Consider the following 27,437-nt stretch of genomic DNA (forward strand, 5'->3'; position numbering starts at 1 on the left):
TTTTTAAAGAAAGGATTTTCAGTGAGATAGCAGCCACAGGACACCTGAATCTTTCAGAGAAAGAGGATTTATTGCTCCATTATCAGAAGAAATGAACTTCTTCCTGCCTCAAAGGCGCTGTCAGGATTCAGAGGAAGAAGTTGACACTGACCAGACAGAATCCTGTGTTTGAATGGAATTAATGCATCATGGATGAGGTGTATGAATATGCAACAGGCTGTTGTTTTTAAGGGTTAATCCTTTGTTAATTTGGGCCTTTTTTGCTGCCCAGAAAAAGGTACCCAGACGTCCATAACTCTTTGTTTCTATTGTCTCATATTGTCCTAATCCAAATTGTCCAAATTACTATTATTCTAATTGTATTACTATTTTAATAACCATTTTATTATTATTAAACTTTTACAATTGTAAAAACAAGTGATTGGCGTTTTTCACGTTTGGCAATATCTGCAATATCAGTGACCCCCAGAAGGGCACTCACTGCACCCCTGGGTTTGTTCAGGATGATGGGAGCACACCCAGCTGCTCTAAAGCCATTCTGCACTCTCTGGTGTCTTCACTGAGCTCTCTCCTTTAAATTCACAATTTTCTACTCATATAACAAAGAAAATGATGAGCATTTTCCATCATCAGTTTCAGAAGGGAATGGCAGACAAGCCAGACTCCCTGAGTTTAATAAAGGAACAAGATGACAGCTGTCACTCCTCCAGCAGCAAAACGGGGGAGAAAACTCAAATTTCAGCTTGATTTGTGATTTTAATGGCACCAGGACACATCCCTAAAACCACTCCTGCCTTCAGCTCCAAGATGAACCTGCAGCAGCATTTCCAAAGCTTTGGTCCAGCCTGCACGAAACCATCCCCATTTTCACTGTGCCCATCTCCTGAGATCACAAACTGATGAGCAGCTCTCCTAGAGAGGCCCTCAGGGATTTTCAGGGATTTTCCAAGACAGATTTCTATAAATAAAACCCTTTTTGTCCTTGTAAAGAGCAACCCAAGCCCACCTGTGGGAAAGGTCCCTGCCCATGCACAGCCACTCTGCAGCTCCTCCACAGCCCCCAGGCTGCTTAAAAATAGAATTTCTCCAGCAGAAGCTCCCCGGAGGCTTCTGCAGGAATTTCACATCAAAACCTACAGATTTAGAGATGTTCTGGGCTTTGCTGGAGCTGCTCTGTTGACTCAGCTAACAATTGTACGGATGTTCCAAGTGCCCTCTGTAGGAATGACAATCCCAGGCTGGGAAATGCAATTTTTCTTTTCTTTTTTTTTTTAATTTCTTTTTTCTCCTCAGGCCGTGCTCTGCATTTACAGAATGAAACAATTTTTGCAGAGTTTTCTTTTCATTCTTAAATGAATGTCTCTCTGAGATGGGTAACAATGAGATGGGGTTGAAAGCCTTGGTGATTTTTTTTTTTTTGAGACTGATTTCGACAGTGAGGAGAAAAGGATGTTCAAAGTGGGGTTAGAGAATGGAACATTGACAGGGAATTTCCAGCTATTCTTATCGCCCCTGTGAAACCCAGGGCTGGGATGGGAATAAACATCCACAGAACACAGGGAAGGAGCAAGAAGAAGGAAAAGAGAGGCCTGAAGGGATGGTGAGGAGTACCCAGGGTGAGCAGAGCTGTGATGGAGCTTCCCAAACTGACCCCAGCCTCCAAGGAGGGTGAGCTGACCTTGCAGGATGTTTTTTCTATATTAAACTTTTTTTTCATATTAAACTTTTTTTCCATATTAAACTGTCTTTTCTTCCATATTAAACCCCATTTCCATTCTACACTCTCTTTATCTCCCTTTTAAAGTGCCTTCATTTCCATTTTAATATAGTGCTCTTTATTTCCATTTTAAAGTGCCTTTATCCCAACCAAAAAAGCTTTTCTTGCTTTCACCCTTCCCATTCTCCCTCTTTGGAGCTGTGAGGGGCTCAGATCCCAACCTGGGCTCCCATTTCCAAGCCCAGGGTGGGAAGAAGCCCCAGGAGGAGGAAGAGGAGGGAGAGCAGCACTTACCGGGGGCCCATCAGCACCAGGCATGCCAGGGAGACCAGGTTTGCCCAGAGGACCCTAAAACCAAACAAAATCAATCAGAGCCTCTAGAGCATCAGAGGGGGAAAGTTCTTCTTTAAGTCCTGCAAGTTCCAGGGCTCTTGGAGTAAACTTTTCCTTCTTTAAATCCTGCTGTTTCCAGAGCTTGTGGGGGAAATTTCTCCCCCTTTAATTCCTGTTGATCCCAGAGCTCTTGGAGGAAACCTTTCCTCCTTTAAATCCTGCAAGTTTTAGAGCTCTTGGAGGAAACCTTTCCTCCTTTAAATCCTACAGGTTCCAGAGCTCTTGGGGGAAATTCACCCCCTTTAAATCCGGCTGGTCTTAAAGCTCTTGGGTGAAATTTTCCTCCTTTAAATTCTGCAAGTTCTAGAGCTCTTGGAGGAAACTTTTCCCCCTTAAATCCTGCTGGATCCAGAGCTCTTGAGGTAAATTCACTTCCTTTAAATCCTTCTGATCCCAGAGCCCTTGGAGGAAAACTTTCTCATTTAAATCCTGCTCATTCCAGGGCTCATGGGGGAAAGTTCTCCCCCTTTAAACCCTGCTGGATCCAGAGCTCTTGGGGTAAATTCACCCCTTTAAATTCTGCTGGTCCCAGAGTCCTTGGGGGAAATCTTCCTCCTTTAAATCCCACTGGTTCCAGAGCTCTTGGGGTAAATTTACCCCCATTAAACTCTGCTGGTCCAAGGCCAGCACCAGCCCCATGTCAACAGCCAGAAAATCAGAGGCAGAGGGAAAGGATCCACGGGCTCTCCCCATTATCATCCCACTCAAACTCCCAAAACCCACAGAAAAAAAATCAATTTTCAATCCTCTCCTCACGTTTTACCATAGGCTGCCTTCAAAATGTTTCTCCTCAGAGGGGAAATGAATGCAAATATGATGAATTAGAGGTAAACTGAGCTGGCCTGAGCTCTCCTCTGTCTGGAATGAGAGCATTAGACTTTCATGGCCACGGCTGCAAACAGATGTTGCACATGGGGCAAAGGAGCAGCTGAGGGAGCAAAATGCAAATTCATGGCTGAGGGTGGAGAACCCAGAGCTGAATTTTAACTCACTTTCTCTCCTGGGGGACCGATGGCGCCTTGTGGACCTGGAAGACCCTGTGAAAAACCAAAAAAAAAATTAAAATTTAGGTCATTAAAGCAAGTTATTCCTTCCAAATGCATCTTGGCTGTGCATTATTTTAGTGCATTATTTCCCCAGCTCCATTTATTCCCAAAATGTCTTGTGGGGGACAATAAAATGTCAGGGATGGTCTGAGGAGCAGGATCCCCTGAGAGTCATGGGAAAAGCCTGGAGATGTGCATTGTTCACCAGGAACTGCACAGGGAATGTTAAACATCCCCCAGGATGGGATTTGGCCACCTGGAGCTGCTCTGGCTGTGCCACAGCCAGGTGAGAGCTGGGGGATCCCACTCTGGGAGGGTTGACAGGAAGATTTGGGACTGGAAATGTTTCCTCAAGCCAAATCTCCCCAAATGCTGCTCCCCTTTCTGGTCCTGAATTCCCCCTGTTTTTTCCCAGCTGTGGAGAAGGAGATTTGTCCTTACCTGAGCCCCTGGGTTGCCCTGCTGTCCTGGGGGCCCTGGCTCGCCCTGAGGGCCCTGTGGGGAGACAAGGGCAGGTGGGAAAGGTGAGATGGAAGCACAATTCCTGCATGTCCCCCCAGCTGTGTCCCTGCATTCCCACTGCTGGATACACCTGAGCTGGATCCACACCCTCCCACAGCTCCCTGAGCCCTCTCTGACCTTCCAAGAGCTCCTGAATCAGTGTTTCCCACTGGGAAAAGGAAGGGGGAAGTGATTTCCAGGCACATTGACTCCTCCCCAAGGATTTCCAGCCCAAAGGAGCTGAGCAAGGCTCTAACACCTCCTGGTCTGTGCAGCCATGATATTTTCTGAAAAATCCCTTTGCCAAGATTTTTCTCCTGAGAAGCTGAGAAGCCTCAGAGGAAAAGAAAAACAATAATTATCTGCTGCTGTGGAATGCAACAGGCGCATCATTGATTGGTCCATGTTGGTTGTTTTTAATTAATGGCCAATCACAGTCAGCTGGCTCGGACTCTCTGAGAGTCACAAGATTTTGTTATCATTAATTTCTATTCCTTGTAAGCCTGCTGATGAAATCCTTTCTTCTGTTCTTTTAGTATAGTTATAATATATCATTTTCTTTTAATCTAAATCATAAAATAATAAATCAGCTTTCTGAAACATGGAGTCAAGGTTCTCATCTCTTCTCTCATCCTGTGAACACCACCACAGGTCTGCATTTATTCTCCAGGGAATCCATCCCATCCCATCCCATCCCATCCCATCCCATCCCATCCCAATTTTTCCCCCTCTCTGTTTAATGTCTCTATTTTGATATTCATTAGTTCAGCACTCATCTCGAGGAAAATGTTTCATCTTTCATAGAGAAATAATGTGTCATTCCATCAGAAACTGCAAAAAATTAACATTCATTTACTGCAGGAAGATGTTCCTGGTGTTTTCCATGAGCTTTGATAGGAATCTAGACCAGGCTAAAAAGCAATTAGCAAATGTAATCTAAGAGAATTTTGCATTTTCCCTATAGAAAACCTGAACTGCCTGTAAAAATGTGCCGGGAGGACTTACCACATTCCCTTTGGGACCTGTTGGTCCATCCATGCCAGCCACACCCTTTGAAAGGATTTAAAAAACACAGCAGTAAGAAAATATCACATTATTTCACACCACAAAAGCAGGGAAATTGCCATAAAAATAATAAAAATAAATCAAGAATTCCTTTGGACCACGTGGAAAGGGAATAATTTCCTAAAGGTGTTTGGCAAAGCAGCAAATTCCATGAATCTATGTAAATTTCTAAAGTAATTTTGGTGCTTTTCTCTTTGGTTTAACTAGTCTGGGAAGCACAGGCAGCATCAGGCTGAGGCAATCCTGGCTGGATTGCATCCCACAAGCATGGAATGACAGAGGAAAAAGGGGAAAATCCCTGACAGAGCTGTGCCAAAGCAAAATTCACCTGGGACTGGCACTCCCTGAGCACCTTCACTGAGGGAGGAACATGGAGATGTCCCCCTGCCACCAGTTCAGAATCATGGGGTTGTTCAGGTTGGAAAACACCTCTAAAATCATCAAAAATCATCAAACCCAGCATGAACCCAGCATCCAGCCATGTCCCCAGGTGCCACATCCACGTGGGCTTTGAGCCCTTCCAGGGATGGGGACTCCACGTTCCCTGGGCACTGCTTGACAATCCTTCCAGGAAGAAATTTTCTCCCCTGGCACCATTTTCCTCTCATCCTGTTGCTTGTTACTTGGGAAAAGAGCCTGATCCCCCTCCCCACAACCTCCTGCCTGTTGTAGAGAATGAGATTTCCCTGAGCCTCCTTTTCTCCAGGATGATATTTATCTTGTGGGGTGCAGCATCCCATCCGTGGGAAATGAGGCAGTTTGGGAGCAAACCCTGAATCCTCATTAAACCCCAGCAGCACCAGGAGCTCACAGCAAAGTTCTTCACATCCCAGGAGGGCTAAAAGGCCACAAAGTGTTCCCCATTAAGTGCTGAGCCCTTGAGCTTTGGGGTTTTAAGCTCTGGGATCCCAGAGCAGCAGAGATTCAGGGACAGCCCCTGCATCAGCACTTCTGGGGATGAGATCTGCTGAATAAAATCCTTCATGTTTTGGCCTGGAATATGAAGGAACTGCTTCAGATTAAGCAGTGACCCCTTGAGCTTTGGGGTTGGAGTTTTAAGCTCTGGGATCCCAGTGAGCAGCAATTTAAGGGGAGCCCCTGCATCAGCACTTCTGGGGATGAGATCTGCTGGATAAAATCCTCCATGCTCTGGCCTGGAATATGAAGGAGCTGCTTCAGATTAATCACTGACCCCCGGAGCTTTGGGGTTGGGGTTTAAACTCTGGGATCCCAGAGCAGCAGATTCAGAGACAGCACTTCCAGGGATGAGATTTGCTAAATAAAATCCTACATGCTCTGGCCTGGAATATCAAGGAGTTGCTTCAGATTAAGCAGTGACCCTTTGAGCTTTAAGGTTTGGGATCCCAGAGCAGCAGAGATTCAGGGACAGCCTCTGCATCAGCAGTTCCAGGGATGAGATCTGCTGGATAAAATCCCACATGCTCTGGCCTGGAATACGAAGGAGCTGCTCCAGAGCCCTGAGGCAGCAGTTAATAGCAAAGGCTCTGTGTTAATCACTCCCATCCCTCCCCTCCAGCCTGAGCAAGGAGTTCATATTTACTCAGGTGGGGCAAATCTGCCCTGCATGGACGTGACACCACTGAGGATGGGGGAAGGCAGAGCCGCGAGATCCTTTGGGACTCCACTGCTTCTCACTGCCCAGATGTGGCCAATTCTGCAGCTGGAGGAGCAGCTGGGATGGCTGAGGTTGGGTTTTTGTCTGGAAGGCTCTGGAGCAGGGAACTCACCGGGGGCCCTGGGGGTCCTGGGGGTCCTTTGGGGCCTAAAAGTCCTCGGGGTCCCTGTGGGGGGAAAAACAGGGTGAGAATTCCCATGTGAGGATGAGCATCACGCTAGACATGGACACAGCAGGGTTTGGAAGCACTCTGCAGGTGCTGTAGCAGCTTCCCTGAGCTACAGACTGGGAGAGAAACCCTGTGGGCACAGACCCTTCAGTAAATAAATATAATATAATGGAATATAATAGAATATAATGGAATATAATGGAATAGAATATAATGGAATGGAATATAATATAATATAATATAATATAATATAATATAATATAATATAATAATATTATTGTTATATACTATATAATATATAGTATATTATAATATAATATTTAACATAATAATAATAATAATAATAATAATAGTGGTAGTAATACTACAGGCATTTATTCCTTGGGTTGGAACAAATCCCCCTTGAAGCAATTAAAAAAAAATTAATTTAATCCTACTCCTGGATTACCCTGTAACCCACACTCTTTGCAGCCAAGTTATTCCATTCCTCATTTAAGCTCCTCTGTTGTTGCTGTGTTACCTGAGCACATAAATGCTTTTAAGAAGTTAATAAGCCATAAGTTATTGCTTGGACATGTGCTAAGGAGATAGCTGAGTTGATTAATCTTCCCCAGAAGTTAATCAGACACCTTGTCTATAATTTAGTTCCGGCGAGTCTGTAAATGCCAACCCTTCCCTCTCTGCCATGAACTGTGCCCAGCAATTGCCATCAATTAATCTCAGGCCACCACACACAACCAAATCAGGGGTTTTGGAAGAAATGATGGAGAATGTTCTTTTCACAACAGAGGAAACGCATTCAGGGTGAAATCAGCAGCCACACAGAAATCTGCAGGCAGCAGGAGCAGTCTGCATTGCCAATTAAGTGAGAAAAACTCAGTGTTAGGGGCAAAATGCCTTTTCAGAGCATTTCATTGACAGCCTCTCTGTTTTTTTTAGTGGGATTCTCCTTGAAAGCATTTCTGTGGCTTGGTCCAAAGGGTTTGTCCAAGCCCAGTGAGATCTCCTCCATCCTTCCTGACACCAGGAGCTGCAGCTCCTCCTCCAACTGCTCTGCAGCACGTGGGGCCCAAACACTGACAGAGAGCAGATTTAGGAGCTCCTGCGCACTGGCAGCAGGGTATTGACCCCACTGAAGTCAGGCAGAAAAGTCTCCCTGAGCTCAATCCTGCCAGGATTTCACCCTGAGGTTTATCAGGAGTCACTGACACTGGTGACAGTGGTGGAGATGCCACTGCCCTGAGAAAAAACCCTTTTCTCACTGGAATTTCCTATGAACACTCACAAATAATGTATTTTATATTTATTTACCACACCTAATTTCTACCCCAGCCTGATTAGCTCAATTCCAAAGCAGAGAGAAGGATACAGGCAGGAAAAATATGACATTAATCTAAGTTTTATATTTACAGTTATGATTTTTTCTGAGCAATCAATGAGATTTTTTTCTTCATTAAAAAAACCAAACCCAATCAAACAAACACCTTTGTGGGAGTGAAAATAAGGGGAAATTATTAATGAAAATAAACAAAGCAGAGTTGTTCCAGCACAGCCACTCTCAAATTGTTCATGTGGAGCTTCAAGCTGAGCTCAAGCCCTGCAGGATCTCAGGGCAAAGCTGCCCCATGAGAGCCCTAAAAATTCCTTTTTCCACCCCAAATCCACGGAAAGGGGAGGGGGATACTCACAGGTTCTCCAGGGAGACCTCGGGGTCCAACTTCTCCATCATCTCCCTGGGCAGCAGCAGAGGCACGGAGAGAAGCAGCAAGAGACAGAAAAAAAATCCACATTTAATTCAGACACCTCACAGGGGTATTGTCCTTTTTTAATAATATTCCCACAGAAAAGCATTTTCTCTGCAGGACTGACAGGGTTTCCATGCCTTGGAAGCCTGAGGACTAAAATTGAGTTTACCAGGGACTAGAAAGGCCTGAAGATCCTTCAGAATCCTTGCTGATGTTTAGAAAAGTGGATTTTGCCACCAGACAAGGGGTTGTAGACACAACTCAGGGCAGGGGAGCCAACAACCACAAGATTTGAGACCAAACTGAATGGCAGGGCAGGGCTATAAACTGAATAACAAGTGGATGGGGTTTAGGCAAATCAGAGCTCCTCAGATAAACCAGAAGCAGCAGAAGGGTCACCCTGCAACCACCCTCTGCAGCCAAGTCATTCCAGCTGGGAGTTCATGAAGGATGATCTGATAACACCAATGGAGCATCCCAAAAATCCCTGCAGATTGAGGTTTTGTCATGGACAACCCACACAGCTCAGCAAGGCTGGGAAGGTTTCCATAAATGCACACTTTTAAAGGCTTTGGGTCATCCAGCGTGAGGATTTCTGCTCCCCTGGTGTTTTCCTTCCATTTCTGCCTCTCTCACCAGATCTAACCTGGCATTGCTGAAATTGGTGACATTGGAGCATCACATGGAATAAGGAAAACATGGCAGGAGAATTGGAATTCCTGCAAAGGGAATTGTTGGAAATCTCAGCCCAGCCCCTCCTGGAGCCTTTGGAGTGGAAGGAAAGGGATGGGAGCACTCACTGAGAGCTCACTTTAATCACAGCCCCTTCCACAATGAGGGGAACTCTGGGATTTGTATGGATGGAGTTCCTGCCCTGCCATGGAGGGAAGAAAATCGTTCCTGATTGATGGGCAGCTTTAACTGCCTGCCCAAATATTCCACAGCCTCCTTCGTATGATGCAGAGAGGGCTGAGGAATTAAAATGAAATGTTACAGGGTTACAGGAATGGGAGCATCACATGGAATAAGGAAAACGTGGCAGGGGAATTTCCTCCCTCCTCTCCAATATCCGCTGGGATAAAATGCCAAAATTATCAAATGGTGCTTCCCCTGGGTTATTTTTCACCCCAAACCTGAGGCTCCCCCTTAGGAAACCAACCCCTTGGAAACCTTCCTCCAGTGCTCATCACTCCCTGCTCTGCTCCCAGTCCTGCCCTCCTGGAATTTTCTTTTTCCCTTTGGGATTCTGACTCTCCTCCTTCCCCCTCCAGCTTTGCCCTGCCCGACCTCAGAGCATTTTACAGCCACAATTAATTTACCCTCCCCAGGCTGTGGAGAGTGATAATCTGAGCTTTGCAGGGACACCAAGAGCCCAAAGTGGGAAGAAAACACCATGGAAGGGGATGAGAGCTGGGAAATCCATGCTGGCTCCTCAGGTTGAACCACACACCTGTGGCTTCAGCATTTTTCAGCTCTCCCCTTAAACCAGAGCTGGGATCACTTAGTCTGGGCTTTGCTAAACACCTTCTGGCTGAAGGAGAAGTGAACAATTCAATCTCTGATTCCTGCCTCTGTCTGGAATTTCTGCTCCCCAAATCTCACTGCAATCCTCTGGATTTCAGAAATTCAGAAGCCATCAGTTCCTCTGGATTTCAGAAATTCAGAAGCCATCATTTGCTCACTGTGAGCAATAATTTACTCCCTGTGCTGTTTTCTTTTCCCTTTAACAAAACCTGACTTTCCTGACCAGATCTTTGAAGGCAAATTCTCCTTTCCACTTCAATCCCCATCTCCCTGCCCTGTTTCCCTCGCAGGGAAGGCTCAGGGACTGGGAGCTCCTGCCTGCTGCTGCACCTGCTCCTTGTTCCCAGGTTTTCCTTGGGAATTCCCAATCCCAGGCACACTTACCCTCTCCCCATCCTCTCCAGGAGCCCCTGGGGGGCCGTGGGGGCCTGGCTCTCCCTGCAAAAAAAGCAGAAAATGCTTCAGAGGAGGTGCAAACACTCTGGCAATGGAAACCACCAGGGAATGGGGATGGACCAAGGCATGGATTTGAATTTTCTGTCTGTGCTGGAGGTCCCTGTGCCCTCAGAGCTGCCTCTCTTTGCTTAAATGAAGGAAGGGACACCCAGCCTGCCAAAATAACCATTCCATCCCATTTTTTCCTCCATTTTTTAAATTATAAATTGTAATTTCAAGCAATTTCCACCCCGTCCAACAGCAGGTTTTGCCCTTTGCTTTGGTTTTTCAGGCTGCATTGCATTAAGGTGATTTTTTCCTCCCCATCCCAAGATGGAGCAGCCCCAGAAGGATCCTGCAGGGGAATTGTGCAGCTCCCTGGGATGTGAGGGCACTATGACATCCCACAGGGTCCTTCATCCTCTCCTGTGGCTCATCCCAGTCCCTCCCAGCCTCCTCCTCCTCCCAGAAGAGGAAGAACACTCACCCTGTTTCCCTTCTCACCAGGCAAACCAGCCAAGCCATCAAAGCCTCGGTCACCCTGAAAGCAAAACCAGTCAAAAACACATTTTAAACCAGTTTCAAACCATTTCAAACACATTTCCAGCTGTATTTGAGCACCTTTCCTGTTTATTTCCTTTCTTTGTCGAGGAAGGATCAATTTTCTCCTTCAGACATTCAGCCTTCACCTTCCATCAGACCAGGGATGATCTCAAAGTTATGGATTAAAACAAGGAGAAAAAAAAAAAAACAAACCTAAAAACACGTCTAAGTCTGTAGTTTTGGTTTGTTAATTTGAGATTTTGTTAATTTGGAGATTTTTTTTGGATGGTGTATTAATGAGCATGGTGGGTTTTAGTGTTGGTTAATTATTAGTGTATTTACTTTTTGTTGTGAGGTAGGATTAGGAGAAAGGTAAAGTAGGTTTAAAACTTTAAAAGGGTGTAAAGAAAAAACTATTAACAGCAACTAAAAGAGAGAGTAATGAAAATTAAGATAAAATTAGGGTAAAAGTTGTTATTATCTCATGTAAAAACTACCACATTGTCATTTGGAGCTAAACTCTTCCCTCTTCCTCCAGTTTAAATGCTTTTGCATGTGGATTTCCAGCACAGCAGCTTCTTCTCTGGTTGATAATTCTGGCAGATTGCAGGAGAATGAAGGGATTTTGTCTCCAATAAAAAAATTATAGTGGGGATTAAAATTCCTCACTATTTCCTCACCTGCTTAAGAGGTGGTTTTTGGTGCTTCTACTCTCGAGACTTCCCAGCCACTTGTTCTGTTTGTTTTTTGTAATTGGGATTCTGAAGTGTTTGCTCTACAACTGCAGCATATTTCATCCAGCAGTTTAAAAAAGTGGCATTAAAAAACCCCCAAAAAACAGGAAAAGAAAAGGGAGAATTGCTATTCAGCCTTCCAGGAGTGTGTTTAACTTCCCTCCCTTAACCTCCATGTTCCATGAAGACTTCTTGTCTTCACAGGAGCCTCTGGACCAGCTCACAACCTCATCCAACCAAGCTGAGCTCCTTCTCCGTGGGTCCCTCAGCTAATTCCTGCTGAAGGGAAGCAAAATCCATAAAAACCTGGCCCTACCTTTGGTCCTGTCTGGCCTGGCATCCCCCGGGCACCGTCACTGCCAGCTCGTCCCTGCAACACAGAACACAAAGTCAAATCCAAAGGGTGACACAGAACCACAACTGGGTTTAGCTAAACCAGAGAGAGGGTTTATTTAAGACAGGCAGCTCCTCTTGGTGAGGGAAAAAATCCCTGTTTTGTGTTTGAAACAACATCCTGGGGTCAACGAGAGGTGGGAGATGAATGGCAGCAAAGCCACTTCCCTACATGGGCCATGGTCGTTGGTTTTATGTGAAAAAATAAAATCTCCCAGCACATTTGAAGAGATGCTAATGATGATGGCTGCAAATTAAAATGAGAGTTTCTGTTCCCAGGAAGGCAGAAGTGGGTCACACACGAGACTTGCTCGTTCCTTCCTCTGGCAAGTTGAGTCATGGTGAGCCAGAGGGTGGCGTGAAATAAAGATCAGAATTAAGGGGTGGAAACAGAGCAAGATTTACACCTGATCCATTCTTGGGACTGGGTTCTGCCAGGAGTGGGGACTCCAAGCCAGTTCAAAGCATTTGTGCAGCTGCAACCCCAACACCAGGGAGCCAAAAACCCTGGGATAAAAGAGTGGGATGAGCAGCTTTGAATCCCCGCACACTGTTCTGATTTTAACTCCCATCCTTCTTTGTGTCCTTCCAGATTTAAACTCCCATCCTGGTTTCTGTCCTCCCAATTTTCAGTTTCCATCCTCATTTTCATCCTCCCAAACTTTAACTCTCTTCCTCCTCATGTGTGTCCTCACAGATTTCAACTCCCATTCCCATTCACGTCCCAAATTTTAACTCCCATTCTCATTTGTGTCCTCCCAAATTTTAACTCCCAAATTTGTGTCCTCCCAAATTTCAACTCCCATCCTTCTCTCCTCCAAGATTTTAACTCCTATCCTGGTGTCCTCTCAGATTTCAACTCCCATCCTTTTGACCTCCCAGATTTAACTCCCACCCTGATTTGTACCCTTCCAGATTTTCCCTCCCATCCTGGTTTGTGTCCTCCAAAATTTTAACTCCCATTCTCAGTTGCGTCCTCCCAAATTTTAACTCCCATCCTTCTTTCTGTCCTCCCAGATTTTAACTCCCATCCTGATTTAAAATCCTTGTCAGATTTTAACTCTCCTCCTGATTTCTGTCCTCCCAAACTTTAACTCTCCTTCCATATTTCGCCTCCCATCCTTCTCTCCTCCGAGGTTTTAACTCCCATCCTCTTGCCCTCCAAGATTTTAACTCCCACCCTGATTTTTACCCTCCTAAATTTTCACTCTCATCCTGGTTTGTACCCTCCCAGATTTTCCCTGCCATGCTGGTTTGTGTCCCCCAGGATGGCCGAGCTCAGCCTGGCCGCCGGCCGCCTCTTGCGCAACGCCCTCGGTGCAGAGGAATGGGAGGAATTGTTTGGCAGCAGGAGCGGTTTCCAGCAGGAATTGCAGCTCCTGCCTGCTCAGCACAGCTGCCAGGACACTCACCCTGCGGCCTGGCTTCCCTGCAGGACCGGGAGGACCTTGGATGCCTCGTGGACCCTGCAAGGAATCAAGGAGAGAGGAGGAAATGTCACCTCAAGGAGGAAATGTCACCTCAAGACCCAGAGATCAGTGCCCACTTCAGGCCCTGCTGGGGCTCTCAGGGCCACCAGGGCTCCAAAATGAATCCCTGGAGCAGAGCCTGTGGTTCCAAACACACAGGGAAGGGGCTGAGCATCTCCAGGCATGAATTGGAGGTGTTTATCCATGGGGAAGCTTTTGCAAGCAGGTGGTGGAGATGAATCCAAATAATCAGTTCCCTTGCCATCAGAAAATGGGAACTTTCCCTCAGTGCAGGATTTAAGGTTTGGAAGAACAATATCCTGAGCATTTGTGAATTCTCCACACTTCAAATTATTTTTTATGTACAGGACTCCTCCGTGGGTGTTCTTCCAGAAAGGGAACTGCAGAGTTTTACACTGCTGGCTTCAAACCATGTCCAGAGCCTGCACTCAGACACTTGGAGGGACATTTCCATGCCAAACACGTGTTCCCACAGCCTCCTGCTCCCAGCTGGCACGGGGTGACTGAATCCCTGCTGCCCAAGAGCCTCTCAGGCAGGAATGGCTGCTCCAGCCTCTTTCTCCAGCTCCCCCAGTTCCACACTCACCTGAGGTCCCATTTCTCCAGCTTCTCCCTTCAGACCTCCACTGCCTGGGGGTCCCTTTGGACAGAGAAGAGGATTTATTAGATTTTTGCTCCAAGAGAGCCAGAGAAGAAGATTCTACATTAAGGAAAAGCCATTCATGGATCCAGAGCCCACAGGGAGCCGGAGCTGCTGGGTTGGCTCCATCCTCACCATCTCCGTCCTCACCAATTCCACCCCCTAATTCCATCACTCCCCATTTCCATTCCCCAATTCATTCCCCCAATTCCATCACTCACCATTTCCATTTCCCAGTTCCATCCCTCCATTTCCATCTCCCTAGTTCCATCCCCCCAATTCCATCATTCCCCATTTCCATCCCTCAATTCCATCCCCCAGTTCCACCCCCCTATTTCCATCCCCCCAATTCCATCCCCTCATTTCCATCTCCTCAGCTCCATTCCCCAATTCCATCACTCCCCAGCTCCATTCCCCAATTCCATCACTCCCCAGCTCCATCCCCCAATTCCATCACTCCCCAATTCCATCTCCCATTTCCATCCCCTCATTTCCCTGCCCCATTTCCCTCACTCACCATCGGGCCCGGCCGCCCCGTCAGCCCCATGGGTCCCGCTGGTCCCCTCAGTGCCAGCTGCAACAGAAGGACAAACAGGGCTCACCTTGTGACAAAGCCACCACTGAACCACAGCCACAGCTCTCCCCACACCCACAAACCCCTGGAGCAACATCCGCATCCCCAGGGAATTCCAGATGCCATCCCACCCACAATGGGCAATCAGCTTCTCCTGGCCCAGATTTGCTGTGCCCCATCCCTGGTGGGGTCCAAGGCCAGGCAGGGACACTTGGAGCCACCTGGGGTCATGGAAAGTATCCCTGCCCATGGAAGGGCTTGGAATGAGATGGGCTTTAAGCTCCCTCCCACCCCAAAGCATTCTGTTATTCTATGAAAGCCCCTGGACTGTCCATGAATCTGCTGAGAGGACATAAATATTTATGGCCCCACTTCAATTCAAGAGAAATTTTTTTCTTTATTGTCCTGGTGGTTCAATTTTAGAGGAATTTTCCCCTTTTTTTCTTTGGTTAACATGCTCCAAACTGAGCTCCAATTCAAACTGAACACAGGGGGCTTTTAGCTCCATAATTAAGGAGTCGTGTTAACCATGCATCAACCTAGTAATTTCCATGGTGGGAAATGGAGCTGGGCCATGCTTTAAAACATCCCTCAGACAATTTGTTCCCTCGTGACAATCCAACACTTCCAAAGAGTTGTAATTATCTGTGTACTCCAGTAATTAAAATCTACCCAGTGACTGAGCTTGGAAAGGCAGAAATATTGCACAAATGCTGGGTTCTGTGGCATCTTTTTACAACACCCCATTAAAAGGGAGATGCTGTGAACCACTGCTGGCTGCAACTACATTCAGTGCCTAATGAAAGACAAATTTTAAGAGGATAAATCAACCTAATAATGCAATTAACGGCAGTGATAATGAGAAAAACAAACCCAAAATAGGAAAAGGTTATGCTTGCTGCAGGACCCTGTTTTCCAATCCTGTAGTTCCATACAAAAATGACATTTATTTCCCTTCCTGCATCATGGTTTTCAGCCAAAATGTTGAAGTTCATGAAAAAATTGATTTTTGTCCTTTCTAGAAATATTAAACTTTTCATCCATAGTCCAAAAGTTACCCAGGATGTATTTGAGTTTTAAATTTTTTTTCCCCAAACATGAAAATTTAAATAAAAAGGGACTTTGAATGAGGGGAGGGAGACTATTTATTTTTTTGGTAAATGACAATTTTCAGCAGGGAGAAGAAAAAATAAAAGAACAAAAGCAGAGAGCTGGAGAAAGCAGATGCTTCTCATGAAGCATTTCTCAGGTCAAACCCTCTATTTCCCGGGAAAATAAAATGCTGATGGAAAAACGCTGGGCAGGCTGGAAATTAAGACTGACAAGGTAACACCAGGAACATAATCCAGGATATTATTGGCAGCACAAGGTTAATGGACAGGAAAATGCAGTGGCTGGGAGGATCAGGACTCTGCCTGAATCTGTAAAAAATCCAATCCAGCTCCTTTGGAAAAGGATGGAAAGCAGAAAACTCCCAGTTAAGGCAAACACCTCATTAAAAACCCACCAGGGGCAGGTGCCACCCATGGGGGGAGATCCCAATGGATTTTATCCCATATAAAGGTGAAATAAATTGAGTTTTTAGCTTACTTTATCCCAAAAAAAATCTGTTTTAAAATCTGCAGACAGCTCAGAGCAACAAAGCAGCTCCAGCCACACATCCCAGCTGCAGCCAGATGTGGGCTCTGCAGCTGCCCCCAAATAAAACAGCCCCAAAGCTCTGTCCCTTTGGGAACTGCCACCCTAAAAGCTGTTCTCCTTCATGGTGTGTCTGCAGCAGAATTTGGTCCCTTTGGGGCAAACAGAGCAGTTTGGGAACTCTGGGGTTCCCAATCTCTGATTTTTAACCTCAGCACTCAGGAAAGCTCCCATGAGCACCAGGAGAGAACAATTTCAGAGCTCCACTGGCTAAAAATGCAGTTTTATTTTGAAGAGATGAGGGCAGAGCCTTTCCCACTGAGGTGTCCATCCAGACAGGGAGCAGGAGCTGGGCTGGGAATGTGCCAATCTTGTTTCACCAGCGAGCCAGGGATGATTTGGACATCAATAAATGAGGCCATCCGGGGAAAGAAATGTTCCAGGGATGGTCACCATGTATTCCCAAATAAATATATTAAATTAGAAATCTGCCTGGTGAGATTCTGGGAGCAGATTCTATATGTGACATTGGTTTCATTATGAGGATTTACTGGGGGGAAAACCATACAAAAATAAGAAAATGTTTTGAGCACAGCTGCTCATAGGGACCCTCAAAATACAAATATACAGGTCTGCCAGAGGTCTGCAGGAAATTAAAGCCAGCTTTCCATCAGCTGGTTGTTAATAAAACCCAAATCATGCAGGCGCAACCCAGTGGCAGGTGAGAGATTCCACCAGCAATATTGGGGACTGTTGAGGATTTTTTGGAGGTTGAGGAGTTTTTGTAAGATAATGGCCACATTCAGCTCCAGATTTAACTCCCACGCTGATTTTTACCCTCCCAAATTTTCACAATCCTGCCTACTTGTACTAATGGATAATGAACACGTTCACAATGGACAAGTTCAGAAATGGGGTCTGTATGTCCTTGAGAAAGATACAAGAAGAAGAGTCATCAAGACTAAGCAAGTTTGCCAGCAAGGCTGAGAAAGTGAGAAAAAAGAGAAGCAATGGGTGGGCCAGACGACCACAGTAAAAAGTGTGAAAAATTAAAAGATCCAATCAGCATTCTAATTTAGATGGGTGAACAGCTAGGATTAACCAATCATGTATTAGCTAGAGATGTGTGGACAGTAGACACTTATTATAAATACAGCTCTTTTGGGGTTAATAAATTTGGCTCCACTGGATCACATTGATCATGGCGTGATGTCCCATTCCTGATCCTCACACTGCGCAGGGCACGAGCACGGTCACAGAGGTGTGAGAGGTTCATTGTGCCATTGCAGGCAGCTGCAGGGAGCCGTGGCAGGCACTCCCAGCTGGCAGCACTCACCCTGGCCTGCTGCAGGATGGCCTGGGCCTGCGCCTCCTGTGCTGACACCATGGGTCCCTTGGAGCCGGCGTCGCCTCCGCCGCTGAAGCGGAACTGGGGGAACAAGGTGGGGACAAAGCAGGTCACAGCTCTGTCCCTGCAGCCTGAGCCTGAGCAGCTCCGTTCAGCATGACTGCCCTGAGCCCATCCCAGTCCGTCCCAGCCCATCCCAGTCCGTCCCGTCCCATCCCGTCCCATCCCATCCCATCCCATCCCAGTAACCCCTGGGCTTGTCTTGTGCAGAGCCAGGAGCTGGACTCTGGTGCAATAATAAAATAAATAATCCTGGTGGGTCCCTTCCACCTTGGGATATTCCATGATTTTTATCATTATCCATCACTTCTGGAAATTTTAACCTGTATGTGCTTTTGACTAATTAAGGAGCTCCAGTGCTTTGCAAAAAGTCAATTTACAACAGGAACCACCCATATCCATCTTTTCCCTCAAAGAAAAAGTGTCCTTGGGGTAAAGGGGATGGGAGATTTCTGCAAGAAGGGGCATTAAACAGCAGCAAAACCAAGAAACCTGACTCATTTTAATCCCTTTTTAGTTCTGTTTGTACTCACAGGCAGCATGAGCATTGTCCCTGGTGGTCCTGGCAATCCATCAGCTCCTGGGAGACCTGGGCGCCCAGGTGGGCCCTGAAAGAGGAAGAAATTAAAATAAACTTCTAAAATACCATTTTGGTTCTGTCCATAACACTAACAACTGTGGTTATGTCAGGATATTGTCACGACAGGGATTGAGTTGGCGGGAATCCCAGTTTTTCTTCAATTTTCATAATTCCCTCCTCTCCCATCCTGCCCCTGCTATTTCCAGGGTCTGCCTTGTGCAGTTTTGGAGCAATCCAAGTCCCTGCCATGCTCCAAGATAACAGAATCAATGTTTAGAGTTGGATCTATTAAAATCTATTAAAAAAATCCCCAAAAATAGATGAAACTTGCTAACTCAGTGAGAGAGAAATGGAGGGAGATAAATTTATTCCTGCACACGTTCAATCATCTGGGTCATTTTATTTTCCTCTCTTATTTTTTTTTTAATTTTTATTATTTTAGTCCTTTGAGGCTCCTTCCATTGGAATGGAGTGATCCTGTCAGGGGCTGTAAATCAGCCCAAATCCATGGAGCTCCGCAGAGAGAAGGATCTTTAACTGGCACTAAAGCAATGAGTGGGCAGTCAAAGATCCATTGATGAAGCCATAAAAAATCAAATATGGCCAATTTTCCCTGGCAAAGTTGAGGTTAACCCTTTGAGATTTCCTCCTCATTCCACTGATGCCATATGCAAATGAGAGTGATATCAATGTGGGTGGCTAATTGCAATTTTCACAGCAGTTTAAGGCAACAGGGATTTGACCACATCCCAGCAAGGCCAAAAAAACCCCAGTGCTCCTTTTGTGGCCAGCAGGTTGAGATTGAGGACTTGGCTACTCCTTTAGCTGGGAAACACCAACAATAAATCAATTTATAGAGAGCTGACTCTCTTGGGAGGGCAAGCAATGAATATTTTTGCAGTTCTTGCACTCCTCAACCTACCTGCAGCCTGTTCAGACCCAAGGAAAAAATGTAAATACAAAATTCTGCCACAAATCACAAAAGCCAGGAAGTCCTAAGGCCACCCCACAAAGGAGGTGGATAAAGGTGGGAAAGCCAAATAGGCAACAAGGTCCCTAAAAATCAGAATATTTGAATAAAACGACCCAACAGAGCACCAAACCAAAAGATGTGGTGCTTTATCCTTGCCCCACACCCTTCCAGCAGGATCTCCCCACCCCACATCTCTCTGCTCCCTCTGTCCAACTTCCCAATTCCCTCATTCCCTCCCCTTAAAACAAAACCCAAACCACTCAGGCTGAGGTTCCCAGCAGGAATCAGAGCCCAGCCCTGGTGGGTGAGGGGCTGCCCCAGCCTGGCCAGGGCTGTGCTGTCCCCAGCAGGGCTGGCCCTGTCCCAGCCCCACGAGGACAAGGCCTGGATTGACAACAAGGCCCCACCATGAGCGGCCTGGGTTAACAACAAGACCCCGCCATGACTGGCCTGGATTAACAACAATGCTGCTCCCAGGGCTGGAGCTGCAGGAAAACACCAGGGAAAACCCCAGCAGTGCCCAGGGGGGCTGCAGAACTCTCCAGAACATCCATTTCTCCAGGACAGCCACAGTTTGGTGAACCTGGCCCACACCAGAGCTCTCAACCCCACTGAGATCCCACCCCAGACCCTTCTGTTGGAGCATAAATGGCACAAATCATTTAGGCCAGGCTCGTTTTGTATGATAAACCTTCTTTTCTCTCCCTCTCCTCCTATAACTCCAGCCCTGCCTATGGTGGAGCAGGGCTGAGCTTGTTTATCTCTCCTGACAAGTGTTGATGCAGTGCTTTTATCCATAAATGCCTCTTTTTGTTTCAGGTTGGGTGTGGGAGGTCTTTTCCTGGTGGAATGGGCCAGCAGAGGGGGGTGAGCAATGAAACACAGGAAAATCAACCCCATAAAGCACTTTGGAAATTTAAATTCATGAATGCCTGGAAGAAATGCAGCCTGCCAGGGGCTGGGTGTAAATCTGTGTGCCTCTCCTTATGGAAATGGGGATTTGCTGAAATACAGCAGCCAGGCATGTATGGGGACTGCAACTTGCATTTGAAATGCAAACCCTGGGGTAACATTGCCATGGAAGGGTTAAACTGAAACCTGGGGGTGTCTGTGTGGAGGGTGCTGAGCCTCAGCATTCACCAAGTGTGTCTCTCTCCCTGGTTCGTTGAAAAACAGAAAATTTTGGTCAGAAAATTACATAATAGGAGATGTTTATGGCAGTTTTGGGGGTCTCTGAGTTAAGGGAGCATTTGGAAAAAGCACCACCCTGGAAGCACTCAGAAGCCAAATCAGGATTTTTAGGGATCCTGTTGCACTTTTGAGGTGCCAAACTGTGCTCAGAGGAGTGATTCTCTTGGGATTCAGTGACTGATGGCTTTGGAAGGTGAAGATATTTTGTGATGAGTCCCAGAGCACCCAGACACCCAAATTTCCAACCAAGCCCGGGGTGGGTGAGGGAGCTGCAGTTTGCTCCAATGCTGCAGCTCACCCCCTTCCAAACACCACATTTTCCCACTTCCTTCCTCCCAGTCTGGAGCCCCCATGGAACAGCTCCCATCTCTCCTCAGTGCCATATTTCCTCCTTCCCACTGCTGCCTAAGTCATCCCAAAACATCCTGAGCCCTCTGGAGCCTCCCACACCCAGGCTGCTCCTCAGCTCTGCTGCTGACACAAACTCCTCTGTGCCTCCTGATCGTGCAAGAAGCTTTAAATAAATAAAGCAAATAAAGCTCTTTCTTCTTCTTTTTTTTTTTTTTTTACAATGAATAAACCAGAGCTAAATGAGTGTTGGCCAATATTAACAGAGCTGACTATTGTTGGGCTGTTAATTCATTGCACCTGCCTGAGAGCAGATAAAAAATCTCTTTATCAGATGCAGGCAGAGGGAATGTTCCTCACTGTACCCAGGGAAGGGTCATGTAAATTCATGAGCCACACTCTCAGGGTTAATAATAAACAAATTAAAAGAGGAGCTGCTCTAATTGAAAAGGAGGGTTTTAATACAGCTCCTGTGAGTTCATCACTTCTCTCTGCACCCTGTGCTGGGTTACACTCTGCTCTGGACACTGCTGCAACCTGTCCTAGAATGCAAATTATTCCTCTCAGAGTGGCTGCTGCTGCTGCTTGGCTCTGCAGGGCTGTTCCAAAGGAGCTTGGCCAGCAAATATCTGCATCTGCCTGGACACATGACAGGAGGAGTGTCCCCTGTCCCCAGGGCCGACATCCAGCCTGCCAGGAATGCAGCAGGAGAAGGGAGAGCTGAGCATCAATGATGGAGACAGGGATGAGGCCACAGGGAAAACAGCACCCTGGGAATATTCAAAATTCAAATGAGGATTTTTAGGGCTCACCCTTGACCACTGAGAGATGCAAACCAAGACAGGGATGAAGCTACAGGGAAAAACAGTGCCCTGGAAATATTCAGAAGCAAATAAGGATTTTTAGGGGACCACTGAGAGATGCAAACCAAGAAAGCGATGAGGCCACAGGGAAAAATAGCACTCTGAAAATACTCAGACGCTAAAAAATGATTTTTGGAGCTTGCCCTGGACCACTGAGAGATGCAAATCACACCCAGCTCACCCCTCTCTGTGAACCCAGGCTGCAGAGCTCCCTGTGTGGGCAGCAGTGCAGGGCCACAAGGGTTAAGCCAGGCCCAGGAGCCCCCAGGGCTGAGCCTGGATTGATTTCTGGGCTGGCAGGCAGAGATGGATGGAGCTCAGGCAGGGCCCCTCATCCTCAATCATGTCCCAGGCACCAGAAACGGGATTTGTGCTCCATCAGCAGCAGTGCAAAGCAGGGGAGGGTCCTCCCAGCACTGCTCCAGGGAAAAAGGGGCAGTGCAGCAGCCCCAGGGACCAAGGAGGCAACAAAGAACCTGACCAAAAACAAAGGCAGTGCCCAGGTTGGGGACAGTGCCATGGGAATGCCCCAACACCTGCCCTGCCCTGTATCCCACCATGAACCCCTTTGGGAGCTGCTCTCACAGGGTGAATGGGATTTTAACAGGATTTTAATAGGATTTTAACAGCATTTGAAGGCTCCAGGGATACCCCACAGCACCAACCCACCCAAACCCAGCCAAGAGGAGAAAGTCACAAGCACTCACCCTCTCCCCTGGGTCACCCATCAAGCCCACGGGTCCAGTTGGTCCTGGAGGTCCTGGAAGGCCCTGGCAGAGAAAAGGGGGAAAAAAACCTAAGCCATGAAAGAAAATGTATTATTATTTGTAGCAGATTACTACGAGCAGCAGGAAAAGCTCTCTGTTTATTTTTTGCACCCCAAAGCTCTCCCTGTGCACGTGTGTGGCAGATGGGAGCAGCAGAGCCCAGGGAGCAGGGGGAAAATGCCACTTACTGCTGGGCCTTCAGGACCTGGGGGGCCTTCCACCAGCATTCCCTGGGCAAGAGAAAGGAAAAAAAGGGATTAGACACATCCACAAAGTCATTTTGTCCACAGGGAAATGCCCGGTGCTTGAGCTGGTCCTAAATATTTCAGCTCTTGTTGCTGCATGGAGACATCTCAGAGCTGGAGGGTTGGCACTTCTTCTGGATGACCTCTCCCAGAGGTGCAGAGGATCATGGAAAAGCCAAATAATGTGTAATTAAATCCCAAATAATGTGTAATTAAATCCCAGCCCTTATTGCCAGCATCAGCCCCAGCACAGCATCACCTGCCCCAGCATCACCTTCCCCTTCTCCCTTTGCTCAGAGCCAGGGAAAAAGCAAATCCTGGACTTTGTCCAGCCCTGATGGTGCTGGAGCTTGAGGAAAAAGCTTTTCCTAGCCCTAAAGAGCTTAACAAGAAGTTAGCAATCAAGCTGCAAGGTGGTTTTTAAGTGATTTTTTCCAGCAGGCTGCACGCTGTGATTTCCTCTGTGAATGTAGGAAATCGCTGTGTGGGAAAAATTCTGGGATATTGTTACTGCAGCCTCCTCAATCTAAATATTTTGGCATCACTTTAGATCAGATCTATCATGCACTCAGGAAAATTAAGGTTTATTTTTTTTTTCTCTCATGAGTATGTTAAAGTCAGAAAGAAACTCCCAATCACCTGGAAATGTTTTTCAGGGGAATGGTTTAGGAAGAGCTCTGTCCCTTTTATCTCTGAGATAAAGCAGCTCAGGTGGAGTCAGCAATTCCCAGCTCACCTGTGGCAAACAGGGACATTTTTCCTAAGGGATGAACTATAAAAATCTATGGATGAGCAGCAGGAGCTGCTTTGGGGTCACCCCAAACTGTTCTCAGGCTCTGGTGCCAAAATCCTCAGCTGACCCCACTCCAGCCGAGCTGAACGAATCTGAAATGTCTGCAGGAAAATCCAGGCATTCCTGCCCCAAAACCACACTCCCATAGCCCAGAGCAGCAAAAAATAACCCAAAGCAGCCTGCTATGACCCAGCCCTGCTTCCATCAGGGCTTCTGCACCAAAAAATGCTCGGCCAGCTCTGTTCTCTGCCTTTCCTGGTGCCCACACTCATTGCCATGGCATTTCAAATCTTGCAGCTGGATGTGAGGGGGGAAATTTCTGCTGCCACCACAGGAGAGGCTCTGCAGCTCCTCACCAGGGAGGAATTCAGGTCATGGTCATGTCAACTCCAGCTGCAGCCATGGAAATGTTTCACTGGGTGGGAATTTGGGGTGAGTTCCATACGCCTGTCCTCAGGGAAAGCCCAGAGATCCCAGCACATGGACACCCCAAAACCCATCCTTGTTGAGATCCCAGCATGTGAACAACCCAAAATCTATCCCAGCATACAGACACTTCAAAATGATGGATTTTGGTTGGATCTTCTTGAGATCTCAGTACATGGACACCCCAAAACCCATCCTTGTTGAGCTCCCAGCATATGGACACCCCAAAATCCATCCTTGTTGGGATCTCAGCATATGAACAACCCAAAATCCATTCTTGTTGGATTTCCAGCATATGGACACCCCAAAATCCATCCTTTTCAGGACCAGTGGTGGCCCATTCTGGTGTGACAGGTTCTAAATCAGGAATTAATCAGGGTGCAGAGAATCCCAGCCCACACAGGAGGTTTTTGGGGTCCTGCTGTGAGCACACACAGCACCAAGGCTCTGCTCCCCAGCACACTCCTCCCCAGGGGGAAGGGTCAGGGATAATTGGCCCATTTGGGATGCAAACATCCTTGGCATCTTCCCATTTTTATCTGCTGGTTTATGTTGAGCTGGGGCCTTGGGGACATCTGGAGATTGTCCTTGGCAGGAAAGCTCCTGTGTTCCCATGGATGTTCATCAAAGGGAGCGATGGAAACGTGGCAGGGTTTAGGGACAGCACCAGTGGGGTGATCCTATTGAGGGGGGGCAAGCCAACGGTGGATTTGGGATTGTCCCAGGGGAAAACAGGGCTCCACTTCAGACACCACCCACAAATGAAGCCAACATCCCAAAACCAGCCCAAAATCCTGTTGCAATTCAGAGGTGCTGAGCAAACCCTCCCTAAAGGCGAGCACCGGGGTCCCCCCAAAAGGAGAGAGGGCTCTGAGGAGGTGCCAGCAGCCTGGTGACCCCACAAGCTGGGATATTTGGGATCCTTGCATCCCTCCTCTCCATCCCTCCTGCCCCTGCCCTGCCCCGCTGCCTCCAGCAAGTGTCAGCACAGAGCAAGGATTGAAGGACAGCTGGGTTTGAAAGGCAAGGAGTAAAAATCCACCAGAATCCAACTTTGTGCTTGGGTTTTATTTCCCTTCTCCTGCAGCTCCCATCAAAAAATGGAAAAAAAAAATAAAAATGAGCTAAAGAGCGCAGCAAATCCGAATTTCCCTGCTCAGGAGGAGCTGCAGGGAGAGGGAGAAGGCAGCATTTGGTCTTGTTTACTTTCTGGCAAAAGCCATCCATGCTCCAGTGTTTTGAAATAGCAAAGGCGGCCAAATTCTTTCTGGATGATTAAACTTAACTATTTTGTTCGCTTTGTAGCTTTTCAGGCTGGGTTTGTGCCATCATCTTCGTGGGGTCTGGCTGCCCCCCTTCCCTTCCCCTCCCACCCCTCTGATAAGGAAATTGCTGGCTCCTCCTTTTGTTTGCAGAGTGAGAGACCCAGAAAGGAAGAGGAGCAAGGAAAGGTCAGAAATGTTTTTGCAAGGGGCTAAATTGGGGTTTTGAAGCCACGCTACTGCACCCCAGCACCTGCAGAAATTTCAGGTGAAAGAGGAAAAGGAGGAAAAATTAGAAGGGAAATAATGGCCTGAGGATGATGGGAAGTGCTGTGCTGGTCCCCTGCCAAGGAAAATGAGGTTAATTGAGCTGTGGGTGTGCAGCCAGCAGGAGCTCAGCCCACAGGGACAGCCCTGGGGCAGGTGGGTGTGAGGAGCTGATCCCCAATTCCAGCCTGGGAGGAGCGGGAATGGGGCACCTGGGCATCCTGGCATGCAGAGAGGGGAAAAATGGGAATTTACCAAGAGCTTCTTGCTCTGCTCACAGGAACCCTGAGCCAGCCCCACCATGAGGTTCCTTCCCCGCCTTGGGGTGCTGGGTTGGACGCCCACAGCTGTTGCAGAGGGTACCCACAGCTTGGAACTGTTCTTTAGATGGAAAATCAACCTCAAAATCAGGCCAGAAATACAAAGGAAAGGGTCCCACACACAGTGGGACTGTGGAGCTGGTGCAGGAGCAAACCTCTCCACAGATTTATTTTATATCCCTTTTATTCTCACAGGGATAAAATAAAATTGGGCCATTGGTGGCCCAATGAAAGCCAGTCCCAAGCTGGGAGTTCAGGGCAGGATAAACCTGGATGCTCCCAAACTCCTGAGGGATGAGAGCTGTCCCCTGCCTAACACTCCAGTCCCAGGTTTTATTTTGCTAAACAAGAAATTTCATGGGAATTCTTGCACTTCCTTTACGATTTAGGTCGCTCCTTGAAGCTTTAAAATGAAATTATATAATTACAGTGGTTTAGATTCAATGAACAGGGAATTCTTTCATGGGGAGTTTTCCTCCCAGCTGTCCCAATGAGAACAAATTCTCTGCACATTTTTCCATGGGGAAAAAAAACCAACAAAACCCAAATTCAGGTGCTCCTTACCGGCTCAATGATGGCAGGTTCCCCCTTCTGCCCCTTCTCACCTCGGGGGCCACCAATCTGAGGGACAAGGGAAACACAAACCAGTCAGAGAGGACATTGCCATCATCATCATCATCACCACCAATAATCTCAGCAGGAACTGGAGATCCTGGCACAACCCTGCTGAGGTTCCTGCAGGAAACACCCAGGGCAGCTCCTCCTTGTTTAAATACAACTTTCAGGTGGGCGAATCCTGTTTTTTTGCACTAATTCTGCTCTAAATTATGGAAGGATGAACATTTTGAAGCAGAATGTTGCTGGATGGAGCAGAGAGCCTCTCACCCCTTCGTAGATGGTGTCCTGGTTGGCTGGCATGCCAGGGCCGATGTCAGGAGAGGCTGTCCGGTCGTAATAACTGTCATAATAATTCCCATCATATTCCTTGATGGTTTCCTCAGTGAAATCTTTATCCAGGTCATCCCCTCCTTGAGCAGCCTGGAGAGGAAAGAGCAGCAATGGGTCAGGCTGGAATTCTCTCCATGCTGGAATATTAATTGTTGTTAGATTAAGGGAGTGACTTTTGCAAAATGAGGATGCTTTTTAATAAGACTGACAAGGGGAAAACCCAGGGAAAAGTTAAATTCTGGAATTTTTAAGTCTCCAGTGACTTCTCCAACAGCAGGAAGACAGATGGGAGAAGCTTCATGTCAAATACACACTCTGGCTTTCCCTGGGATTTCTTCACTGATCCCCAGTAAAACACTGTGAGTAGAAAAACTGGAGTGAGGAAAACAAAACACAGCACAAAGCTCATGTCAGGAGCAAACTGCAAATGCCTGAAGGAAGAGGTAATGGAAGTTTCAGGCTCCAAATCCTCCTCATCTCTCCCAGCCCTGGTGCTGGAGACCCTGGATTATCAAGGCCAAGGAGTCCCACATCCATTCCCAGATTTCAGATGCACACCAAACCCAGGATGTGTCACTGTCAGTGTCCAATTACACAGGAAATGTGGAAAAACCCCAGTTCACTTCTGTGGGAGCCTCCTGTTTGTTTAGTCTGGGATCCAATCTGCGCCTGGGCCCATCCAAGGAGCAGAAGCTGTTCCAAATCTGATGCCTCAACCCCTGAATCCTCTCAGAATCCCTTCAGATGCCACGGAGCACAGCAAGGACATCCAGACAGGGCTCAGAATTTCCTTGCTGCTCTCC

The 27,437-nt window shown here is 47.2% G+C and overlaps 1 protein-coding gene across 1 annotated transcript in view; it reads right to left on the reverse strand.

Moving 5' to 3' along the window:
• COL5A1 (collagen type V alpha 1 chain) overlaps nucleotides 1-27,437 on the reverse strand; it is a 128,448-nt gene that overhangs the window by 40,582 nt on the left and 60,429 nt on the right. The window contains 18 exon segments of the mRNA XM_054284342.1: nucleotides 2,012-2,065; nucleotides 3,103-3,147; nucleotides 3,598-3,651; nucleotides 4,663-4,707; nucleotides 6,471-6,524; nucleotides 8,216-8,260; nucleotides 10,181-10,234; nucleotides 10,719-10,772; nucleotides 11,825-11,878; nucleotides 13,314-13,367; nucleotides 13,978-14,031; nucleotides 14,549-14,605; nucleotides 17,580-17,672; nucleotides 18,185-18,259; nucleotides 22,314-22,376; nucleotides 22,562-22,603; nucleotides 26,251-26,307; nucleotides 26,572-26,724. Coding sequence (XP_054140317.1) covers nucleotides 2,012-2,065; nucleotides 3,103-3,147; nucleotides 3,598-3,651; nucleotides 4,663-4,707; nucleotides 6,471-6,524; nucleotides 8,216-8,260; nucleotides 10,181-10,234; nucleotides 10,719-10,772; nucleotides 11,825-11,878; nucleotides 13,314-13,367; nucleotides 13,978-14,031; nucleotides 14,549-14,605; nucleotides 17,580-17,672; nucleotides 18,185-18,259; nucleotides 22,314-22,376; nucleotides 22,562-22,603; nucleotides 26,251-26,307; nucleotides 26,572-26,724 — 1,107 coding nt within the window.

The sequence above is a fragment of the Melozone crissalis genome, unplaced genomic scaffold (assembly GCF_028551555.1).
Source record: "Melozone crissalis strain CALT ecotype California unplaced genomic scaffold, PUWL_Pcris_2 ptg000041l_1, whole genome shotgun sequence".
Classification (NCBI taxonomy): Eukaryota; Metazoa; Chordata; class Aves; order Passeriformes; family Passerellidae; genus Melozone; species Melozone crissalis.